General features: G+C 45.1%; 1 protein-coding gene across 1 annotated transcript in view; it reads left to right on the plus strand.

Annotated features, from left to right (window-relative positions):
* The first annotated feature begins 716 nt into the window (after window positions 1-716).
* The window catches only part of CHR18 (chromatin remodeling factor18), a 108,853-nt gene continuing 85,914 nt past the window's right edge, over window positions 717-23,655 (plus strand). Inside the window, exon 1 of the mRNA XM_086515659.1 lies at window positions 717-2,015. Coding sequence (XP_086371785.1) covers window positions 1,758-2,015 — 258 coding nt within the window. The 5' untranslated portion in view covers window positions 717-1,757. The remainder of the gene's footprint in view (window positions 2,016-23,655) is intronic.

The raw sequence follows: 23,655 nt of genomic DNA on the forward strand, positions 1-23,655 counted from the left end.
AGATCCCCTCTCGATGACACTTCTTGCCTCAACACGATGTACCACAGGGTCTTGAATGAACCCCAAGCAGTGGGATCGACGTCATTGAATTGAGACACAACATGCGAGATCTGGATTTGTCCGAGTTTACTTTTAATGTTCAAGTTTACTTTTTTTTGGAATGGTTTATAAGAAAGTGGAGCGGCAATGGTAGCAAGAAAACCTACGTGGGCATATGGATGGGGCACCACGTTGCCAGTGGGGAGGTTGGGGTTCAAAAACCAGGTTGTGAGGGGGTAGTTCAACACGGGCGAGTTTTCTTAGGCTGTTCATCCTCCTCGAGATTTTGCTGGCCACCATCCATCCCACCACTGTTAGAACAAAACCGGGTCTCATGTATTTTAACCCGTTGAAATCCTAATATCCCAGTTAGATTTTGAGCTTGCCTTGAAGAAAACCGGGAAATTTTCACAAGTTTTAGTGTTATTACCAGCAAAAGCTTCAAATTTGACCTAAAAACCGGGAGAATTTCAACTTTGTCCTTATTTTCTTTGGTTAGAAAAAATGCATTTTTCTAGCCCTGCATCCCACCATATAGTGTCGTGGGTGCACTAGCCTACTAGCCTACTTGTGACTAATGAAATAAAAATTCATTAGCTTGGAAGATTCCAAAGGATCTTCTGCAACTCTTTGCAATTCCCCGTTGCCTTCCTCTACACCTCGTCGATGCCCTTGCACACAGCCTGCCCTCTCATGACCTGTCATGACCAATAAGCAATGGCTCTCTAACCCAGCCCCAGAGAATTCACGAGAAGGTTATTGTATAGGTGTCGTTTCCAGAGAACTGTTGGAAGAAAGGCAATGCGATTGCCATGGTCACCTGCGTGCGAAAGAGGTTGCGGAAGGATCTGTTGGCTTGCAATCCCTCGGCGACTTGGGTTGCCTTCACCAAGTCCTTGTACTCTTGCAAGATGTCGGGGTGACCCCGCAGCTTTTTTAGCACTCTCTGGGTGTGTTCGTCCTTGTTTTGGCGGATGAGGAAGCTGGGAGTGTCCACGAGGATGAGACCTGCCAGGGTGACGGTGATGGCCGACACTCCTGCCACCACTGCGAGCGACAATCGCCAGCCGAGGGAAGAAGGCTTGCATGTTGCCCTTTTGCAGAGTGGTGCCGAGAGAGAGAGACTCCAGGGGGCGGCATGGCGCCCACATGTCAAGGACAGGGAGAAAGTGTATCCTTTTGCTTTTTTGAAAGCCGGGCATCTTCCCGAGATTCTAGCTGAACGATTTTTCCAAGATCGTTAGCACATACCTACTAATCATGCTTCACAATGCTGAAATGAAATTCTCATCAAAGGCCAAGGCAACTTAGGCCTAGAACTTTTAACGTCGAAAGGAGCGCGCGCGAGAGAGAGAGGAAGTTTGCTCGCCAGCTTAGACAGTCGCGACTCGCGACAGGCTCTCATCAGTAGGGTTCGGATGCCCTTTGGAAGCATTAACATATTTGTGAGAAATTTCGCTAGCAGAGAAACTCATTGTCTCGTCAAGAGCCTCGGAACAGAAGAAGATTCTACGGCTACAAACTTCGTTCGAAAGCAGACACATACATCTGGCAGGGTGCCCATTTGGCAAGAACATTTCTGAAACATTTGGTTGGCCAAACCCATTTGTGAATGCGGGCACGCGTGATAATATCTCGAACAGGAACTCATTGGTTGCACGTTGCGGGTGGCAACTGCAGGAACTTGTGTGCTGCAAGGCTATTTTGAAGGGGCAAGGATGGATGAGGAATGGGGCCTCAGTGTGGAAGAGCTGGCATCAATAGAAGAGGATGCAAAGAGAAGAGTTGTAGAGCGTAGAGGGTCTTCATCATTAGCTTCTGCGGCTGCATCGCCTCTCAACTCACCTTCAAAAGGACGCTCTCTTCCTAGTAGTCTTTACACTTCACCTACCAAGGGAGAACCTCAAAGGCCTCTTCCTCTGAAATTGTTTCGAGACCAACCAGGGCGAATTGGACTGGAAACTCAATTTCATCCAGTAAGTCCTTCCATTCATGTCACAGCTCATGAATTTTATAGGTTGTTCTTGGTTTCTGCAACAATGTGGAATTTTTCTTTCATATGAAATTATTGAGTTCGAGGGATTCATCATCTTAGTGCGATTTCTTGTAAACTGTCTGCAGGGTCTTTGTGAAATCATATGAACTAGACACAGCATATGCTGTTTGCTGTTTGGATTAAAATAGAAAAAAAGGATACCCTTTAAGAACACTTTTTGGTGTGGTGATGGCTCAGAATCTGTTAGTGATTAATCTCTGCCTGCTTTGGGCTTTGGTGCCAAAAAAATTTGAATACATTAGGAGACAGTGTCATTCCTATGTGAGTGGGGCAATACACTATGTGGTTGCCCAATACCTATGGGGGTAAAATTCGATACTGACCTCACCGTCCACGAGAGTTAGAGGTGTGGCAGAACCAGTGCTTTTACCTTGCTTTCCAGCAACAGTTTTGGTCATGCATCTGGACCTCAGGACCGGCCCCAGGATATCCTATTTCATGTGGATGACAGCGCATGCAGGATTGCTTGTTGGCACTTGGGCTGCTGTAGTCACTGGTCATGATCCGACTTGTCATCAATGTACTTTACAGCCTGAGTCTTTGAGGCACTGTTTTTTGGGTTGTCCATATGCTCGCCCAATGTGAAGGACAGTTTGTTGTTGTTGTTGATTAGATTGGGCATACATGATGGGTTTGTTATGTGGGGGGCGAGTTACATTGCTTTTGCAATTTTCGGGGTCACACACCTTTACCGATGGCTTGTTGATAGATCTAATCTTCATGCTTACTTACTTAGGATATAGGCCAAGCATTCTATAGATGATGCTAAATGCAGACCACCAGCTCGATTTCTACCAGACGGATACAATTTTCAGTACGATTTGTAGCATCACCCTTTGGACCATGTGGAAGGCTCGTTGCGCTCACATTTTGGGCTCATAGCCTTCCCCTACATCCACCACCTTGATGGCCATGTGGACCTAGCTGCAGCATACTCTTCGCAGTTAGTGGGATACTTAAGCAGGTTCATCCAAGGCAACTGAGCAGTGTAGATGCTCTTTTCTTTACATATGGGTGAGATCTTCAGTTCTTTTCAGTCGGGACCATGCTCACATCAAGTGGCATTATGCACCTCCCCAATGGTTTGTTCTTTCCATCGTATCAGCCACCTTGATGTTCACATAGCCCTCACTTTGTTATCTCACTTTTTTACTTCCTCTGGATGATAGGCATCTCTAAAGGTCTCTTTTGTACAGACCTTTGGGCCTTTAAATATGAGCCTTGGGAGCCCTCTCTGACACTCTTCAGCACGCAGATTGCAAAGGAGGTGCTCCCGCTCCCCGGCTGTTGTACTTTGCGAATCAGCAGTAATATAAAGAAATACCGAAAGGGGCGCCAAGGTTTGGGGCCAATACTCTCTGGGGTGGAATTCCGCCACTCCGTGTCGCGCGTCGTTTCTCTCTCTCTCTCTCTCAGTTCAATTGTTATTGAACAGTTGTTATTGAAGTGCTAAAAGTTTGTTCAGTCTGTTCTTTTCTATTGGCACGTGGTGCCCGTCTTGTGACAATGGTATCAGAGCATCAGGCGTGTGCTTTTCTGAAAGCATACCGGTTCTACGAAAGAGCAGACAAAGCAAACCGCTCATGTCTTACAGGGCATAAGCCATTAAGATCACTTGCAAAAGAAGGATCCAAGATTTGTTTGTCACACTGTTTTTCTCAGAGGTAGGGCCATGCAGATGTTGATAGCTACCAAGCAGCATACTCCAAGTACTTGGCAAGCTTTCAATAAAAATTTTGCCCGAAGTTATATGGTTTCTGACATCTTCCTTCGGATTGCAACTTCTGGCAGAGTGGGGTATCCTGAAATGCTTGCCATGGATCCTAGCAGATTATATCTTGAAATTTCACGACATCTCCCAGTAGATGTCTCTTCACGATCAGATGACCTTGGAGGTCCAGTGCGATTGCTATCTTGGGACTACCATCGCCGCCAAAGAAACACTGTTTGTCCAAGAGCTGATGGACCATGTTGTGCTCGGCTACGACCCTATGGAATGAACCTAACCCTAATTTTTTGGTGCAGGTTTCAGGATGGAGAGTCAGTCGACTTTTCGGGCTCGACTAATGTCGAGATTGCTTTTAAAGTTTGAAATCTGTTTGAGAACTTGTTTTGTGATCCTGTTTGGAATTTGTTTTGAAATGGATGGTATCTATTTTAAACCTGTCTTGGTGCCGATTTGAATTGTTTGACTCTGGTTTTAATATTGGTTTCAATGATTGGTGATTTTACTCCGGGTGGAGTAGTGAGAAATTATGTTTGAGAATGCTTGTTCATACTCATGGCCCGGACCCTTGTGGTTATTTGCGGGGGGAGTATTGAATGATTGAAAAGTGCTGTTTTTACTCATGGTCCAGACCCTTGTGGTTATTTACGGGGGGAGTATTGTTGTTGTGACTCCTCGCCCGGACCTGGATGGTTATGTGGGAGGAGTATTAAGAAGTCTGAGACTCTGAGCAGTGGTTACTCTCAGCATTCCAAACGACGCAGGCTGCGGTCTGGGGGACGACCATTATCTGCAGGTTCAGCAAGCAGGCCCATTTTATCCCTGTTAGGAAGAAGATAAAATCTGATCAGATGGCACGCTTGTTCATGTACAATGTGTTTAAGTACCATGATATGCCACAATCGATTATCGTGATCCTCGCTTGACAAGTTTGTTTTGGAGAGGATTGTTTGAGAACATGGGCACTATGCTCAAATTCTCTTCTTCGTGTCATCCACAAACTGATGGACAATCAGAAGAGGCTAATTCTATTGTCTTAGATCTGCTCAAATGCTATGTGTCAGATAATAAGGGCAAGTGGGAACAATATTCGCCTATGCTTGAGTATGCGTACAACAATACGTTGCATTCGTCGACTGGCAAGGCACCTTTTGAGATTGTTGGGCGGCAAAAAGGTTCCTCCCATTTTACATACAAAGGACAAAATCTTTGAGGCAGATCGATATGTTGAGAACATGGATGAAATGTACAAGAAAATTACAGTTGCCTTGGAGAAGACTCAGGCAAAGCAGAAAAAGGCAGCTGATTGTCACTGTGGTGAATTGCTGTTATCACATGGTGATTGGGTTTTGTTAAGGTTTGAGAAGGCAAGGTTAAAGAAGATGAAGGGCAAGGAATGGTTGTTTCCTAAGCTCAGCATGCGTTACTATGGGCCTTTTCAAGTGCTTGATAAGATCAGTGATGTGGCTTACATGCTGAAATTGCCCGATGCGTGGAAGATTCACAATGTGTTTCACGTGAGTCTTCTAAGACCCTTCGTGGGTGATGTGCCAGAAGATATGCCAGATGAGGATCAGCCAGAAGTTGAGGAACTTGATGAGATCCTCGTACTTGAGCTAGTTTTGGCACATAAGGACAGAAAAGTTAAAGGACAGGTTGCAAGACGCTACTTGGTGAAGTTCAAGAACTATCCACCTATGGATGCAAAGTGGATGGAAGAGCATGAACCGTCAGAGTCACCGTTGTATTGCAGCTTTACCTTGAAGCCTTTGGGTTACAGCCTACTTATGTCCCAACCCAACGTGGGCAAAGGAGGGGTAATGATAGAGCTAGTACATCATATGTACATATGAATTCAATGTAATAGATGGAAATGACAAAAGTATGAAGGTCTCATTAAGTCATTTGTATCTATCTGTTACGACCTTTCTTGCGGATATATGCGATGATAAAAGAGTGCTAACAACACAAGATCATTAGTGGCATGTATTTATGGTATGCAATCGAGGACGTTTGCGATTTCAAGAGGGGGGTATGTCACAAGGACGTGGCAACTGTTAACTATGTCATGAGGACGTGGCAATTGCTAACCTTAGTTGTTGGTTTCTTTCCAATGATTTTTGTTTAATTTTTGAGACCCTCTTTTTGAAGTTGCAAATGGTCGGACATTGTATGGCCAATGTGGACGGTAGTTTCATCCGCAACGGGAAGTTGGTCGGCACTGGAACTCGTATAGTAAAAGGATGTCTAGCCTCAATTCAAAGTCATCTAGGTCCCCTCACTGCACTTAATAAGTTGGTGGAAACTAGGAAATTAACTCCATAGAGGCACAGTGAGACAAGGTGGGGTCACCCAGAGAAAATCACCCGAGAACTGGGCTACATTGCATTTTTGGATGTGGTCCCAGTGGTGAAAGATGGTCAGATGACCAGTGAGAGTCCAATGGAAGCATCTCCTAAAATTTAGGGAATTGCTATTTTGGGCCATGAAATCTGTTCGCGTCATTAGTTCCGGAATGACAAGAGGAACATTTCATTACTCTGCCGCTAAGTCAACTGAGCAACCAATTGAGATTTTTTTAGACCAGAAGGTCCAAAGTGGGAATTAATGCATGAGTGCCACTTGGCACATTTTTGGGCATTTTTCCAACCCAAGAGAGAGAGAAGCATTAAAACTAAACGTGGGCTGCATTTTCAGCCGTATGGTGGATTGTTGCAGGTACAAAAGCTAATGTGTGCTTGCCTACCCTCTATGTACAGTGAAGTGCAAGAATTGAAGCCTTGCACAACCTTCACTGCTCTCTCTCTCTCCCCTCCGTGCAGCTATATGAGGCCCCACAAGAGGGCTTTGCATTTGACCTATGTACAGTTGTGTGGGCTCATGCGCGATTGCTGAGGCAAGAGCCTCTTGCACAGGTACTGGATTAGCTAGTTGCTAATCCCCCGCAGGTACAAGTGAATTCGGAGAGGTTTCACGTGAGAAATCTTGTCTGATTCAAAGGGCAAGTAGCCCTACAGGTGCGGGAGCTCGAGGACTTGCTAGTTGCTACGGATGCGACCAGCTCGCGAAACAGATCCCAAAGCAGGGAAATACAGCCTGCTGTGTATTTTTGCAGGTTTAGGGTTTTGGTCCTAAACGGTCCCTAATACTCCGAGGAGGTCTGGGGATGTGAGCGGACCGCTGTACAGGTGATTTGGCGCATTTTCAGGGCAGAAAACAGAGGATTCAGCGTGCTGCAGATTCTCGCCAGGTTTTGCAAAGTGTCCGTATGGGTCGGGAAAGTCATCTATTGCGTGGGGATATTGTTTGTGAAGCGTCCTAGTACAGTTATGTTGTCGACATCGGCCAGAACAGGTCATTTTCAGCCCGGATTATGCGGGACAGCTCGTAGGAAATCACAGGTTTTATTCCCTCTTTGAATACAATAAAGAGATACCGAAAGGGGCGCTAGTCTTTGGGGCCAACAGGTGTCGGCGTCTGCTTGGTAGCGCTCTAGCTTCCAAGCCATGTGTTTGAAGTATCAATTCCCGTTACAGGTTTTCTTTTGCAAAGTTTCTCTTTTTGTAAAGTTTCTCTGTGTTCTAAAGTCTAAAGTAAAGTTTCGGGTGAAAGCCTACGTCTATTGCCCTACGGGCCGGTTTCAACCACCCTCTTGTATAATTTTTATGCATTCTTATTCTTTGGGTGTGAACCACCCCTAGGGTCACTTAAGTGACTTTTATATCTGTACCCTCAATATGATAAAAACATAGCGTGGAAAACTGTGCCGCATAGCACACGACCAAAACCTGCGTGGAACTCTCTCTCTCTCTGAGCGCTTCAGGCAGCCTCTTGTTTGGAACCCCATGGTTAGCACACAGAGAGGCCACCTGGTTGGTAGCAGGCCTCACATCTCTCGGGGTCCCATGGCAACCCGAATGCATAGCAAAGCCTTGCTTAGCATGTCCCATCAACTGCTGTATGGACTCAGATTTCTGTAATAACAAGCAGTAGTCTCGTATCTCTTTTGGCAGTCCACAACAGAATTGCTCGATTTTCTGCTTGAAACTGATCTTCTTAAAGGATGAAGCAAGTAGAAAAACATCCCAAAATCTTTCACAGTAAGTATACAAAGTTTTTGCCTTGACTATCCGAAGATAATTCCAGTCAGTAATCACGTCTCGTTCGTATTCTTGAGTGAGCCACATAGAAATAAAGTCTCTCTTGTAGTTCAGCCACTTTGTCGGTGCTTCTTTTCTTAACAGAAGAGTAGACCACCATGTCCGTGCATTGTCTTTCAAAAATGATGTTGCCTCAAATCTTGGAGTGCTCTGTATAGCAGCCTCCAAAAAATGCGATGTCAAAGTGTTGAATAAAGGCTAAAGCCTTAGGAGCATCTCGAAACCCTGAAAAGGTTTCAAACTTTATTGCCCTACCACCCTCTTTGAATTCCTTGGCTTTTTGCCCTTGTCCTCTAGAAAATCTTATTGGTTGGCTCTGTAAAAGTGCTCTCTTTGAATAAAACATATGGTCATCGGAGTCCGAACTCTCAGAAGAGGATGAATCCTCATCAAAACTGTCAGAAAAGTGTCGAGATCCGCTTTTCTTGGCCTTCTTGTTCTTTCCCAATCTCTGGTTCTTTCGTCGTTTCTTGCCCTTTCTGTCCTCATCACTAGAGTCAGAAGAGGATGAGCTGTCCGAGTTGTTAGATGAAGATGAGGATGAGCTAGACAATTTGAAGCGTACATGCTTCTTCTGATTTCTTGCATTCGCAAAAGAGTAGTCAGTTCCCTTGTTGCGTTTCTTCAGTTGCTTTTTCTTTGCCCCCAAAAGTTGGTCGACTCGTCTTTCAAAAACGTCCTCAGTTCATCTTTACTAACATCCGTGGGACAGGAGGTTTCTTGAGGGCTGACTTTATTGGGGAATCTATGGCTTTGTGCCAATGGAATGCACTTCATCGATCAGGTGCCGGGTCAAAAATTTGGCATACTGGGGATCCTTTGCAAACTGAAGCATCTGTGTTGCACAATCAACCTGCTATTGATTGCATCTCCATCAATTGATAGTCCGTAGGCCGTAGAGGTGAGTACTCTTGTTCTGATTGTCCCTTCGAATTTTCCGTACTTTCACCTGATCCGGAGTTGTCGGATGGGTTCGTCTGATTCTTGCAAGATTCGTCGGTTGAATCCATGTATGTCGTGTGATAAGAGGATAGATTTCTTGGTAGGAGAGAAATCGGTTGTGCTCTGATACCATTGTTACAATCTTGGTCACGCTAAGTCGGAAATCTGGCACGGCACACAAGAGAATTACTTAAAATACTTCACAAGTTTAAAATTTGAATCGACACGGCCCGTTGTAGTTTCGTGCCCAGAGGTATCGGCGCTAAAATCTGGCGCTCCTTTCGGTATTTATTTTTATATTAATGCTTGAGCAAAGTACAACACCCGGGGGACCTCCGCTCTCAGTTGCGTCCAGATGCTCTGCAGAGTGAGGCCCCAAGGGTCTGTTTATTCTTTTAAGGGATGCCCCAAAAGCAGAGCCGCAAAAGTTGTAAACTCAAAAGCAATCAAATTCCAAAAGCATCTGGTCTAAAAACTGCCCAAAAAGCAGCCAGCACAATGAGCGGAAACCCGTATAGTAGCCACGTCAGCAGTGCTTTTTTACGGAAAATCCGTACGGCAGCCACGTCAACAGTCAACGCTTTTTGTGGGATCTCCGTATAGCGTGCCACATCATCTGGTCCTACTCGGGTGGTCGTGCCACATCATCAGTTTGTGACAACTCTTGCTTTGTTTAAATGCCTTTGGGTCACCTGGGCCCCATCGGATTGGGGCCCCATAAGTTGGTGAGAACTCTTCTTTGAAAAATAGGCCACTTGGCAAGACTTTGCAAGTTGGTAAAAGTTCTTCTGATGCATCTTCTTCTTCTGTTATTTCTTCTCTTAGGGTTTAGGCTACTCGGCCGAGATCTGTAGATTGGTTCTGTTCTTCAGTGGCTTGACACGTGTCAGCAGTCTGTGACACTCATTCAGCCCAATACATTACCTTATTGTTTGCCAGTCCTGGGGATGTCTACAAGACAACTTTCACGACGTCCTTTGGTCTGTATGAGTATTTGGTGATGCCTTTTGGTCTCATGAATGCCCCGGCTACATTCAACTGCATGATGGATAGGATTTTTAGAGAGAATAGATCATTTGTGGGCACCTTTTTCGATGACATCATCGTCTTCTCCAAGAGTGAGGCAGACAGAGCATAGACACCATTTGTGCTAGGTTTTGCAAGCATTGCGGCAACATTGATTGGTAGTAAATGGGTAAAAGAGCAAGTTTTTCTTGCCAACAATACACTTCTTGGGACCCATCGTAACAGCGGAAGGTGCAAAGATGGACGCGGCCAAGGTTGAGACCATTCGTGATTGGCAAGATTTGAAAAATGTACATGAAGCTCCAAGCTTTTTGGGTTTGTGCTCTTATATTGCAGCCTTTCGGACTTTCCAGGAAAAGTTGAGAATGGTCCAATGTTGGCTTTGCCAGATTTGCAAAAGCCCTTTGAGGTTTACTGCGATGCTTGTGGTCGCAGTTTGGGAGTAGTTTTGATGCAGGAGGGCCATGTTATAGCTTACGAGAGCAGGATGTTCTCACGTCCTGAACGGGTTGCACATATTTATGAAAGAGCTTTTGGCAGTTATTCATGCTCTTACATAGTGGCAACATTTTCTACTTAGAGCTGATTTTAATGTGTTACCGACCATCAGAGTTTACGGTACGTCTTGTCTCAGACGTAGTTTTCGGAAAAGCAGATGCGGTGGGCTTGTATTCTGTCACAGTTTTTTAGTGGCAGACCCATTATCTCGCTAGCCATTGGTTTTGGCTATTTCGACGATACATCATAGAAGCTTCGAGGATATGGTGGATCAATACACCATGGACCCTGATTTTGCAGACATCTTTAGCCCGTTACAGAGTGAGGAGACAGTTGTAGGCTATATTGTATGGGAAGGCTATTTGATGTGGAAATTATTGTTTTGTGTTACACAGCCGTTGAGGGAAAAGGTTATGATAGGGTGCTATTGCCCACCTTTTTCGGGTTATCGCGGCATAGATACCACCTTGAAAGGTGTCGAGCGTTACTTCGATTGTTCGAGCCGCAAAAAGGATGTGGACGAGTTTGTTTGCAGTTGTTTGGTATGCCAAAAGGTCAAGTTTGATAGGCATAAGGTACTACAACCTCTACCCATGCCTTCTCGACCATGGGAAAGCTAGGCTCACTTCATTGCGGTAAAGAAGACAGTTAAGCTCGAGCAATTGGCTAAACTGTTTGTCTCACAGATTTTCCGATTACATGGTATGCTTGGGTCTATTGTTTCGGAAGGAGATTCCCGGTTCACAAGTTTGTTTTGGAGGGAAATCTGGGAGAACTTTGGGATGCAGTTGCAGTTCTTGTCCTCGTTCCACCCACATACTGACGGGCAATCTGGGATAGCCAATTCAGTGGTTTATATTTCAGATCAAAGGGCGGAGTGGGAAAAGTATCTGCCCTTGGTGGAGTTTTGCTACAACAACATAGTTCATATGTCGACGGGGAAGACACCATTTGAGGTAATCAAAGGTGCTAAGAAGGCTCTACCTTTTCTAAGCGCCAAAGATAAGATTTTTGAAGCAGATCAGTACACTCGAGATGTGGACAGTGCTTTGCAAAGGTGCGTGAGGTTCTTGAGAAGTCTCAAGCACGGCATAAGAAGGCATTGGACAAGCATTGACGTGACTTGCAGCTGAAGGAGAATGATTGGATGCTTTTACGGTTTGAGAAGGCACACCTACGAAAACAAAAGGGTAAGGAGCGGCTTTTTATAAAGCTAAGTATGCGATACTATGGCCCTTTCCAGATTCAAGAGAAGATCAATGATGTATCCTTCAGATTGAAGCTACCAAATACTTGGAAGATTCACAATGCATTTCATGTGAGTCTGTTGAAACCTTTCAAAGGTGAGGTGCTAGTGGTAGGGACCTGAGGAGCAACCGAAAGTGGAAGAGACGGAGGAGATTCTCGTTCCAGAACAAATACTGGCTCACAAGGAAAGGGAAGTGAAAAGTAAACTGATACGATAGTTCTTAGTTAAGTTCAAGAACTATCCGACATTAGATGCGAAGTGGATGAAGGAGGTGTATAGTGATGTGAAAGTGATTTGAATGTTCAGTGACTGTCGTCTTTGTGCAAGTGCTGCATTTGTTGTCTAGTGCGTCAGTAAGAGTCAGTGTCTACTGAACTAGTTTCTGGCTTATGTTGGTTTTGCAGGTGTAATCGAGGGTGATTACAATTCTTTTAAGAGGTGGGTATGTCACAAAGTGATGACATGGTGTAAGGTGCAGCAGAATGAATGTTTGCGCTTTGCTCAAGATGAGTGCTCCAAACTGTGCTCAAGGTTCCTTTTGTTCTTATGGAAGGTAGAGCCTTCCGTTCTTAATGAGAGAATGCTATGATCACAAACAAAGTGAATGGACACTGTGCGTGCAAGTGTATGAGACTGAGAGATAGAGAGAGAAGAGAGATACGACACCAGAGACGTTGTAAAACCCTCCTCCGAAGGCCCCACTCTCGTCGGCGAGAGTGGTCTACTTATGATTGCACAATTTGGTACAAATGGTATGCATGTGACTGATGCAAGTCTAGGCTATGTTTGACGACGACGACGGGGATGACGAGGCCGACACTAGGGCTGAAATCTGCAATCTTTGATCTGCTGTCCAAAAACGCTATGGGCTGAAATCTGCGGCTAGTCCAAAAACGCTGATTTTGGGGCTATTTTCTAATGGTCTTTGTCGCTGAAAATCAGCAGGTTTAGGGCTGAAAACTGAGGTTTCTTAAGGCTGAAAACTGATGGTCTTTCTGGGTTGAATCTGCTACTTCTTTAGGGGCTGAACTTGCAGTTTCTTCATTGCTGAAAACAGTGCAAATCTGCAAACGTGGGGATCCAAAAACGCTAGCTGATGGGGTCTCCAAAAACGCTAGGTGCTGTGGTATGCTTGCGGGAAGATCTGATGCAAAAACGCCAAGGCAAGGGACTTGCTGGCGATGATCCAAATGCTGAAATCGCTAAGCTGATGCAGAGCTAGGCGATGGTGCTTGATGGGGAAAACGCTAGAGGGATGGTTCTTCTTGCTTGGAGGGGGAAACCGCCAAGGAGTCTTGTTGAGAAGTTGCCTGCTGAGCTTGGCTCCTGTTGCTTCTTCTGCCATTTAGTGCTAGTCTAGGTTTGCTTATATACAAACTTACTCAATTTGCTCTACCTACTTTCCAACAAAAGTCACTTAAAAATAATAAGTGAAAAATGTCAAAAATAGGGAAAATAGGCTAAATGCACTGGAAAATTCCCCTGAAGGATTATGATGGGAATGCTTATGATCATGCTGTGTGCAACCAGAGGATATGCATCTACACTAAGTGACTGGTCATGCACGGTCTGTGAACAGACTCACAAAAGTGGCAGATCACTTCCTATTCTAGATTGACTGGACTGACTGAACCCTTGTCGTGCTGTAGCTTGTCCACGGACACATAGGGTTGGATGTGTCACATGACATCCCCTCCTTTTCAAAGTGAGATACTGGTACCGAACTGTATGGCGTCGAGGGAGATCGCCAATAGCATCCGGAATCCTGGAAGGGACTCTTCGTCGGCCCATCTAATGTGTGGGTCGTGCGGTACTTGAACTTCATAAAGGTCTGCAACGCTTGCTTCTTTGGGCCGCGTCGAAAGCGACACAAAGTCTTTTGTGGCTCCTTGAATGATTCAACTTCGTCTAGAGTCATGCTTCTTTCTTCTTCATGGCTGAAAATTCCTGAAACCATTTTCAACACAAAACCATGAACATACCCATTCCATGTAAAGTGAGTGGAAAAAATCTTGTCTTCCTCAAAGACTGTGCATGCAATGTAGATGAACAATTAGACGGAGTTACAAACCGTTCATCAAATACATGCAAACAATGAGATCGAATCTTTGTCTTTTGATCTAAATCAATCAACTGTGGCAATTCGCAACGGAAATGTCCATGCTTGGTGCGCATACTTTCATGTGCTTTTTCTACAACTGTGTCATGCCAAGGAAGCGACATGGAATGTGACGTCCTTGAATGCATACTTTTCACCTTTTCATGAACAATCCGCATACATTTGTGCTCATTCATGAGTGAAACGTGCTCAACGTACAATATGTCATGCCTAGGAAAAGGGATCACATAAAGACGTTGTCTAAAATACAGGAAACGATCACGAATGAAACACTCGTACAAATCGTGCGTACTAATCATGCGAACACATAATACTTCCTGTGAGGGTTCTTTGGACCTAGGCTCGAGAGCCAAGATCGGTTCTTCTTGAAGGGGTGCTTTGGACCTAGGCTCGAGAGCCAAGATCGATCCTTCGTGATTGATCGAATCTGCAACGAGGTTAGCTTCGCTAGAAAAAGCATCAACTAACACATCATCCTTGTGAACAATCACATCATCTTTATGCAAATCATCATGCTTGTGAGAAATCACATCTTGATCATGCAAATCATCATGCTTGTCAGTGTCATCCAAATGATCATGCTCATCATGCTCATGCAAATCATCATGCTTGTCATTGGCATCCAAATCATCATGCTCATCATTATCATTCAAATCATCATGCTTATCATCATGCAAATCATTGTCATTCAATTCATCATGCTTCTCATAATCATGCAAATCCTGTGTGTCATGCTTTGGAGAAGAAGAGACTGAGAGAGTTCCCTTTTCCTGATTCTGTGCAAAGTGCGCCTGCACTTGAGAAAAGAGTCGCAACATCTCTTTCATGTGTCGAGCGCTCTGTTCGGCCGCCAAGCGCGCTTGCTCACGCTCACGCTCCAAGTCGGCCTTTCTTTCTGCTTCTCTTTCTGCTTTTCTTACTTTGGCTTCCAAGCGGGCTTGCTTGCTCGCACGGGCTATGATTGCCATTCTTTCTTGGTACTTACGCTCTATGGCTGCGATTCTTTCTTTGCTTTCTAACTTCCTGTCCATCATCATCTTGTCGAAAGCCTCCATAGGAGTTAGTGCAATCCTTGTCGTAGATGGGGAAGGGGGAGGGTCGGAAAAACCTTTTGGTGGGGAAAATTCTTCTTCGCCTCTCTCATGCTCATCACCTCCAAGCGAAGTATCCATTCTGCTTCGAGTGATGACCATCCACTGAAGTCGTGGGTTCTTGTGGTCTTGGGTTCTTAAGTTCACGAGGAACTTGGGTTCTTGGGGGTCTTGGTTCTTGGGGTCTTGAGGGTCTTGAGGTTCTTCTTTCGCTTGCAATCTATGTTAGAGAAGGATCTTCTCTTCACCCGAGTTTTGCTCTTTTCCGCGGGCGCACCCCTCGACGGCCTTTCACTCACACCAAGGTTGCTTTTTCTCACCTCACGTCGATTGGCTAGCCGCTAAGTGCATGGTCCGCTCTCAATGAGTGAAAAGAGACACAAGGGGAGGCTTGACAAGCCCTTCTTTCTTGGGATTCCTGTCACTCTTCAAAAACACGATTAGGAATCGACACGCCCAAGTGGACTTGGGTTCATGCGATCGCAACAAGCAAAAAAAAATTATGTGGTTCTTCCTCGAGTGATACAGAACAGTGCCAAAGCTTTGATACCAATGTTAGGTGCAGCGGAATGAATGTTTGCACTTTGCTCAAGATGAGTGCTCCGAACTGTGCTCAAGGTTCCTTTTGTTTTTATGGAAGGTAGAGCCTTCCGTTCTTAATGAGAGAATGCTATGATCACAAACAAAGTGAATGGACACTGTGCGTGCAAGTGTATGAGACTGAGAGATAAGAGAGAGAAGAGAGATACGACACCAGAGACGTCGTAAAACCCGCCTCCGAAGGCCCCACTCTCGTCGGCGAAAGTGGTCTACTTATGATTGCACAATCTGGTACGAATGGTATGCATGTGACTGATGCAAGTCTAGGCTATGTTTGACGATGACGACGGGGATGACGAGGCCGACACTAGGGCTGAAATCTGCAATCTTCGATGTGCTGTCCAAAAACGCTATGGGCTGAAATCTGCGGCTAGTCCAAAAACGCTGATTTTGGGGCTATTTTCTAATGGTCTTTGTCGCTGAAAATCTGCAGGTTTAGGGCTGAAAACTGAGGTTTCTTAAGGCTGAAAACTGATGGTCTTTCTGGGCTGAATCTGCTGCTTCTTTAGGGGCCGAACTTGCAATTTCTTCATTGCTGAAAACGCTACATTGCTGTGGCTGAAATGCTGCAAATCTGCAAACGTTGGGATCCAAAAATGCTAGCTGATGGGGTCTCCAAAAACGCTAGCTTGCTGGTCTTTCAAAAACGCTAGGTGCTGTGGTATGCTTGCGGGAAGATCTGATGCAAAAACGCCAAGGCAAGGGACTTGTTGGCGATGATCCAAATGCTGAAAACGCTAAGCTGATGCAGAGCTAGGCGATGGTGCTTGATGGGGAAAACGCTAGAGGGATGGTTCTTCTTGCTTGAAGGGGGAACCGCCAAGGGGTCTTGTTGAGAAGTTGCCTGTTGAGCTTGTGTAACAGACTTGGACACTCCAAGTCAAGAATCAACCGCGATAGCACCAAATAACCACTTCAAAACAATTCACAGATCACAATAGATTTGCACTGGCCCGGCGGAGTTTAGTGCCTAGAGATATTGGCCCCAAAGACTGGCGCCCCTGTCGGTATTTCTTTTTGTATTAATCAATCATCAAAGTACAAGAGAGCGGTTAGGGTTTCACTCTCAGACTCTGCGTCCAGATGCTCTGAGAAGTGAGGCCCTCACCACTAATTTAAAGGTTACAAGGGATGCCCAAAAGCAGAGCCCCAAAAGCTTCAAATCAAAAGCAATTGCTCTCTCTCTCTCTCTCGCAGAGAGTCAAAACTTGAAAGCAAAAGCAGTCTCTCTCTCTCTTTCTCATATTGTAGAGAAAAAGCAAAATTTGCGTCGCTTATCATTTTCCATTTTTTTTTTTTAATATATATTTTTTATAATAGCCTCCGCGATTTCCGAGAATCAGGGTTTTTGGCAGATATTAGGGTTTGCAGGAATTTTAGGGTTTCTGTTGTCCGCCACGTCATCACTTTGTGACATACCCCCCTCTTGAAAGCATTGTAATCGACCGCGATTACGCCTGCAAAACCGACAAAAGCCATAAACCGTCTTAGCAGACACTGACTGTTAGTACCTACGTACTAGGAACATACATCTAGCACATGTACAAAATCGACAGTCACATCACACGACATCACCAGACATCACAGGACATCACATGACATTCGACATTCATTCGGATCTTAGACCATGATTTATCGGCAATGTAGCTAGCAATCACATCTAGGTCCAATCGGAACCTCATCGATGTCCGATTGACTAACCCCTATTGCAACCATGTCTATTCCAGATCGATCAGACCAAAATGCTGCAGTCATTTCGGCTATCAGTTCCTGCACTCACAAGAAGTCAAGAACAAATCAGTATCATTATCAGGAATTCCATTTCATAAAGTCATCTAGCAGAATACTGTCAGCTCTCAGTATCCCTGAAGCTCAAAGAGACATCAGCGACTTTAGTATCAAAATCAAGGCATTTGTTGACAAAGGAGTGGAGTAACTCCCCTCTTGTGCATCCCACTGCACCAGATCTCCGGCCAAGCTGAGTTTCTGGGTTCTGTTTGGAGTATACTATGCTAAACCAAAACATCGAGGTAAAGTTTCACAATCCGAGGAGTATCTACTAGGTCCTCCTCCATCCACTTCGCATCAAATGCAGGAAAGTTCTTGAACTAAACCAAGAACCGCCTTCGGACTTTACCTTTCTTCGTATCGTTATGTGCCAAAATCTGCTCAGGAACAAGGATCTCCTCGTTTTCTTCCACTTCGGGTTGCTCATCAGGCTCCCCATCATCAGGCACATCACCCTTAACAGGGTTCAAGAGACTCACATGCAATGCATTATGAATCCTCCAAGTATCTGGCAGTTTCAATTGGAAGGAGACATCATTTATCTTGTCAGTGATCTCCGTAGTATCGCATACTAAGCTTTGGAAAAAACCTCTCCTTTCCCTTTTTCTTTCGTAGGCATGCCTTCTCAAAAGTAAGAGCACCCAATCATCCTCCTTCAATTTCAAGTCGCGACGATGGCGATCCGCTGTCTTTTTCTGTCGTTCTTGAGACTCTGCAAAGTCTCGCGAACCTTGGCAAAAGCCGTATCCAAATCTCGCGAATATTCATCCGCTTCAAATATCTAATCTTTCGTGCTTAGGAAGGATGGAACCTTCGCAGCAGTTTCAACAATCTCACATGGCGTCTTCCCCGTTGAAGAGTGTATCGTGTTATTGTAGGCAAATTCCACCAAAGGTAAGTTCTTTTCCCATTGAGTCTTCTGATCCGAGATACAAGCCGTCAATAAATCTAAAATCACTGAATTGGCAATCTCAAAGTGCCCGTCAGTCTGCAAGTGGAACGATGACAAGAACTGCAACTGCGTGCCAATGTTCTCCCAAATTGCCTTCCAAAACAAACTCATAAATCTGGGGTCTCTGTCGGAGACAATCGTCTCAGACGTGAGATGTAATCGGAAAATCATCGTGATCATTCTGTGTTCCTGGGAGATCAAAAATGAAATCCATTGCAATACTTTCCCAGGGGTGGGTGGGTATGGGTAAAGGCTGTAATAATCCCTGTGCCTTATGCCTGTCAAACTTTACCTTCTGGCATACCAAGCAACTGCGCACAAACTCTTCCACATCCTTTTTGAGTCTCGGCCTAAAGAAGTATCTCTCTACCCCCTTCATGGTGGTAGCAATGCCGCGGTGACCCGTAAAAGGTGGACAGTGGCATTCAGTCATAACCTTATCCCTCAACGGCTGTGTAACGCACAACATAGTCTTTTTCATCAAGTAGCCTTCCCGAAGGGAGTATCCAGCTACTGTCTCCCCATCCCGTATCCGTGTGAAAATATCTGCAAAATCTGTATCTGTGACATACTGATCGACCATATCCTCGAAGCTCCTATGATGTATCACGGAAATAGCCAGAACCAACGGTTTCCGAGACAAAGCATCTGCCACCACATTCTTCTGTCCCTGCACATGGACAATCTGGAAGTGGAACTGTGACAAGATGTTCGCCCATCGCATCTGCTTTTCCGAAAGTTGCTTCTGTGACAAGAAGTAGCGCAAACTCTGATGGTCTGTAAAGACAGTAAAATCCGCTACGAGTAGGTAATGCCGCCACTGAGTAAGAGCATGGATAACCGCCAAAAGCTCTTTCTCATAGATCTGTGCTGTCATCTCCGGCCTAGAGAACAATCGACTCTCGTAAGCTATGACATGACCTTCTTGCATCAAGACCGCACCCAGACTATGACCACAAGCATCACAATATACTTCAAATGACTTTTGCAAGTCCGGCAAAGTCAAAATAGGTCCCGTAGTCAGCGTCACCATGAAACGCGTTTCGGCAGGTAAGGACAAGTGAAACGTTTCGGGCCTTGAAACGTTTCGCTCACCAAATGAAACACAAGCTGTTTCACTAACAACAAGTTACCATAGTTTTAGTTTCAAAGTCGCTAAACGCACGTTTCGGTCTCGCGTTTCACTGTGCTCTCATTTTGGACTGAAACGTTTCGGGGTGAAATGCCGCGTTTCAAGGTGAAACGTTTCGGCCTTGAAACGTTTCGCCGGTTACGCTGCCCGTAGTCAATTTCTCTTTCAATGTCCGAAAGGCAGTCACCTCTGTGGGTCCCCACGAAAAAGGTACTCCTTTCTGTGTCAAGGTATGCAAAGGGGAAGCAACCTCTGCAAACGTTCGTATGAACCGCCTGTAGTACGAACACAGTCCCAAGAAGCTTCTAACTTCATGGACATTCCTCAAATCGGGCCAATAACGGATAGTCTCTATCTTGGCCGGGTCCATTTGCACTCCTGCTGCTGACACAATGTGTCCCAAAAAGTGTATCTCTGGTAGGAAAAATTCACTTTTCTTTGCATTAATCACTAACGTGTGATCTCGTAATGCCTGAAAGACTTGAAGCAGATGATCTCTGTGTTCTGCCTCATTCTTGGAGAAAACAATGATGTCGTCAAAGAAAGTGCCAACAAATAGCCTGTACTCTCGAAAAATCCTGTCCATCATCCGGTTAAATGTCGCAGGAGCATTGGTTAAGCTAAAAGGCATCACCAAAAACTCAAATAACCCAAAAGTCGTCCGAAAAGCTGTCTTGTAGACATCTCCTGGCGCTATCCTGATTTGATGATATCCACTCTTCAAGTCAATCCTGCTAAAGCACGAGGATCCCTGTAACCTGTGGAGTATATCATCGATCCTAGGAATCGGAAATCTGTTCTTGATGGTGATTTGTTGAGAGCTCTATAATCGATGCACATTCTCCAAGATCCGTCTTTCTTCAAAACCAACAACACTGGAGAGCAATACGGTGAAGTACTAGGCTGGACAAGACCCTTTTCCAAGAGGTCTTTCACTGGAGTCTGGGTTCATAATCTTTTCATTCTGTACTCGGCTCACACGATAAGGTGGCCGATTCGGTGGCGTGCTTCCAGGTATCAGATCAATGGTTTGATCTTCAGGCCCTCTGAAAATCAATCGGCATGAGTGTGGAGAAAAATCTTGGCGTTCTTTTGATCAGGTCAAAACATATTCAACCTTTATCCAGCGTTCAGTTCTCTCCCAAAAGAATGAGTGAGAAACTGAAGTTCATCAAGTACAATCTCTAAGCCCTTCATTTATCAAAGTTGCTTTCTCGGCCTGGTAGTCAACCACGGCGTAGTTCTTGTGGTACCAAGGGATCCCGAGTAGAACGTCACTCGCGTGCCCTGAACACCCCTGTCATTTCAAACAAAGTTTGCCAATGCTCGGTGTAATGGCAACATCCCATCCGGGTGCCAGTCGAACTACCTCCGCCTATGGCGTCAGTCTGTTGGGCGTAATTTCCAAATCGAGCCGCCAATTCCAAGTGAAAAGAAGTTGGCCTTGGCTCCTTCAAAAGAGCTTCCCGATCCTTCACTTTGCCCCAAAAGCGGCAAAGTTTGTACTTTCATTCATTAGATTCGGTGCAGGTCCCACGCCATGTGGTACCAGTTCTGCTTTTCTATCTGCCTTTTCAGCCACATTCCTCAGCTGCTCTCGAACTCTCAGACCTGTCGTCGTCTTTATCATTCTGTTCTTTCTGTGCCTTATTAGGGCACTTCGCGGAGATATGTCCCTGTTCCCCGCATCCAAAGCACTTCCCCTCTCTGATGAAGCGAGCTCTCTCCTCAGGAGTAAGCTTGGGTCGTGCATCATTTTTCTCTTGGTTGCTCTTTTTCTTTCTACTTTCATTCCCAGAAGTTTGTTCGGCTCGTTGTGTCATGGCCTCATCTGTGGGGTAGGTCAGACTGCCAGAGTGAATGGCAAAGCCCCGCTTCGCATGACTCATCAACTCCTGAATAGAAGCTGACTTCTGTTCCAAGCAGTGATCTCGGATCTCTGTAGGTAGACCCAAGTTAAACCGCTCAATCTGTTCTCTGAACGAGATCTTCTTGAATGAAGAGGCGGGTAGAAAAGAGCTCCAAAATGTTTCACAATAAGAATTCACTGTATCGCTCTTGGTCATCCGAAGATGGTTCCAAGCAGCTCGTACATCTCGTTCATATTCTTGTGTCAACCAAGAAGAAATAAAAAACTTCTTAAATTTCAGCCATTTAACTGGCGCACTCTTGTTAAAAGAAGCGTGGACCACCAAGTACGAGCATTCCCCTTAAGGTAAGAGGTAGCTCTCCGAATCTTGGAGTGCTCTGAATAGCGTCCTCCCGCGAAAGCGATGTCAAACTGCTGTATAAAAGACAAAGCCTTCGAAGCATCTGAGTATCCTGAAAAGTATCAAACTTGATCGAGTGGCCACCTTCCTTAAACTCTCGGACTTTCTTGCTTTTATCTTCGAGAAAGTCATACTGGTTGGCTTTGTAAAAATTCTTCTTGTTCGCATAAAACTTTCCGTCATCGGAATCTGAGCTGTCTGTAGACGAGTCCTCAGTAGAACTGTTAGTCTCTGGGCGAGATGTAGCCTTCTTTGCCTTTTTCTTGCCCTTTCCGAAGCTTTGTTTCTTGCTTTGCTTTTTACCTTTTCTGTCTTCTTCGCTCGAATCCGAGGAGCTAGAAGAACTATCAGAAGAAGAAGAAGAAGAAGAACTGGGTACTCCTTCAAATTGAACACGCTTCTTCTGTTTCTTTGCCTTGTCAAATGTCGACCAACGACCCAAATATCCCGGGAAGTCAGTACTTTTTGCCGTGCTTTTTGTCTTTCTTTTGCACGTCGAAAAGCTGAGCAATCCGTGCATCAACCACGTTCTCCAGTTCCTTCTCCGTATATTTCTTGGAGGCAGAAGGTTTCTTGAGAGCGGGTTTCGGGAGTGGTGTTGTGGTTCTTTGCCACTCCGTCTGTACCTCTTCCAAAGAGGTCTGGTTCATATATTTTGCCATCTTCGGGTCCTTGGCAAAATTGAGCATCATCTTTGTTGCATCACCGATCAACTGGCGACGCTCCATCTCTCGCCGCTCCGCCTAAATAGGCCAAGGCAGGCCATACTCTTTGCCGGAATCTTCGTTGTGATCCCTGCCCGCATCTCCAGATGCAGAGGGAGTTGACTGATCATTGCTTGAAGCCATAGGTGCCGCGGAAAAAAAATTCGGGAATCGGATTTCCCGTAGAAGAGAAATCGGCCGTGCTCTGATACCACTGTAACATACTTGGACACTCCAAGTCAAGAATCAACCGCGACAGCACCAAATAACCACTTCAAAACAATTCACAGATCACAATAGATTTGCACTGGCCCGGCGGAGTTCCGTGCCTAGAGATATTGGCCCCAAAGACTGGCGTCCCTTTCGGTATTTCTTTTTGTATTAATCAATCATCAAAGTACAAGAGAGCGGTTAGGGTTTCACTCTCAGACTCTGCGTTCAGATGCTCTGAGAAGTGAGGCCCTCACCACTAATTTAAAGGTTACAAGGGATGCCCAAAAGCAGAGCCCCAAAAGCTTCAAATCAAGAGCAATTGCTCTCTCTCTCTCTCTCACAGAGAGTCAAAACTTGAAAGCAAAAGCATTCTCTCTCTCTCTTTCTCATATTGTAGAGAAAAAGCAAAATTTGCGTCGCTCATTATTTTCCAAATTTTTTTATTTTTTATTTTCTATTTTTATAATAGCCTCCGCGATTTCCGGGAATCAGGGTTTTTGGTAGATATTAGGGTTTGCAGGAATTTTAGGGTTTTTGGCAGAAATTAGGGTTTCTGCTGTCCGCCACGTCATCACTTTGTGACAGCTTGGCTCCTGTTGCCTCTTCTGCCATTTAGTGCTAGTCTAGGCTTGCTTATATACAAACTTACTCAATTTGCCCTACTTACTTTCCAACAAAAGTCACTTAAAAATAATAAGTGAAAAATGTCAAAAATAGGGAAAATAGGCTAAATGCACTGGAAAATTCCCCTGAAGGATTCTGATGGAAATGCTTATGATCATGCTGTGTGCAACCAGAGGATATGCATCTACACTAAGTGACTGGTCATGCACGGTCTGCGAACAAACTCACAAAAGTGGCAGATCACTTCCTATTCTAGATTGACTGGACTGACTGAACCCTTGTCGTGCTGTAGCTTGTCCACGGACACATAGGGTTGGATGTGTAATGTGACACATGGAATGGCCAACTGGACGCACTCTCAACAGAGGGAGGTCCAAACCATAGTGAAAGATGCAGATAAAGTTATAACAACGTGCACTTATAGTTTTCCCAACTTATACGGTCCTGTCTGATGGGACCCAAGAGA

This window comes from Adiantum capillus-veneris, chromosome 7, assembly GCF_014529385.1.
Source record: "Adiantum capillus-veneris isolate H3 chromosome 7, ASM1452938v2, whole genome shotgun sequence".
Lineage (NCBI taxonomy): Eukaryota > Viridiplantae > Streptophyta > Polypodiopsida > Polypodiales > Pteridaceae > Adiantum > Adiantum capillus-veneris.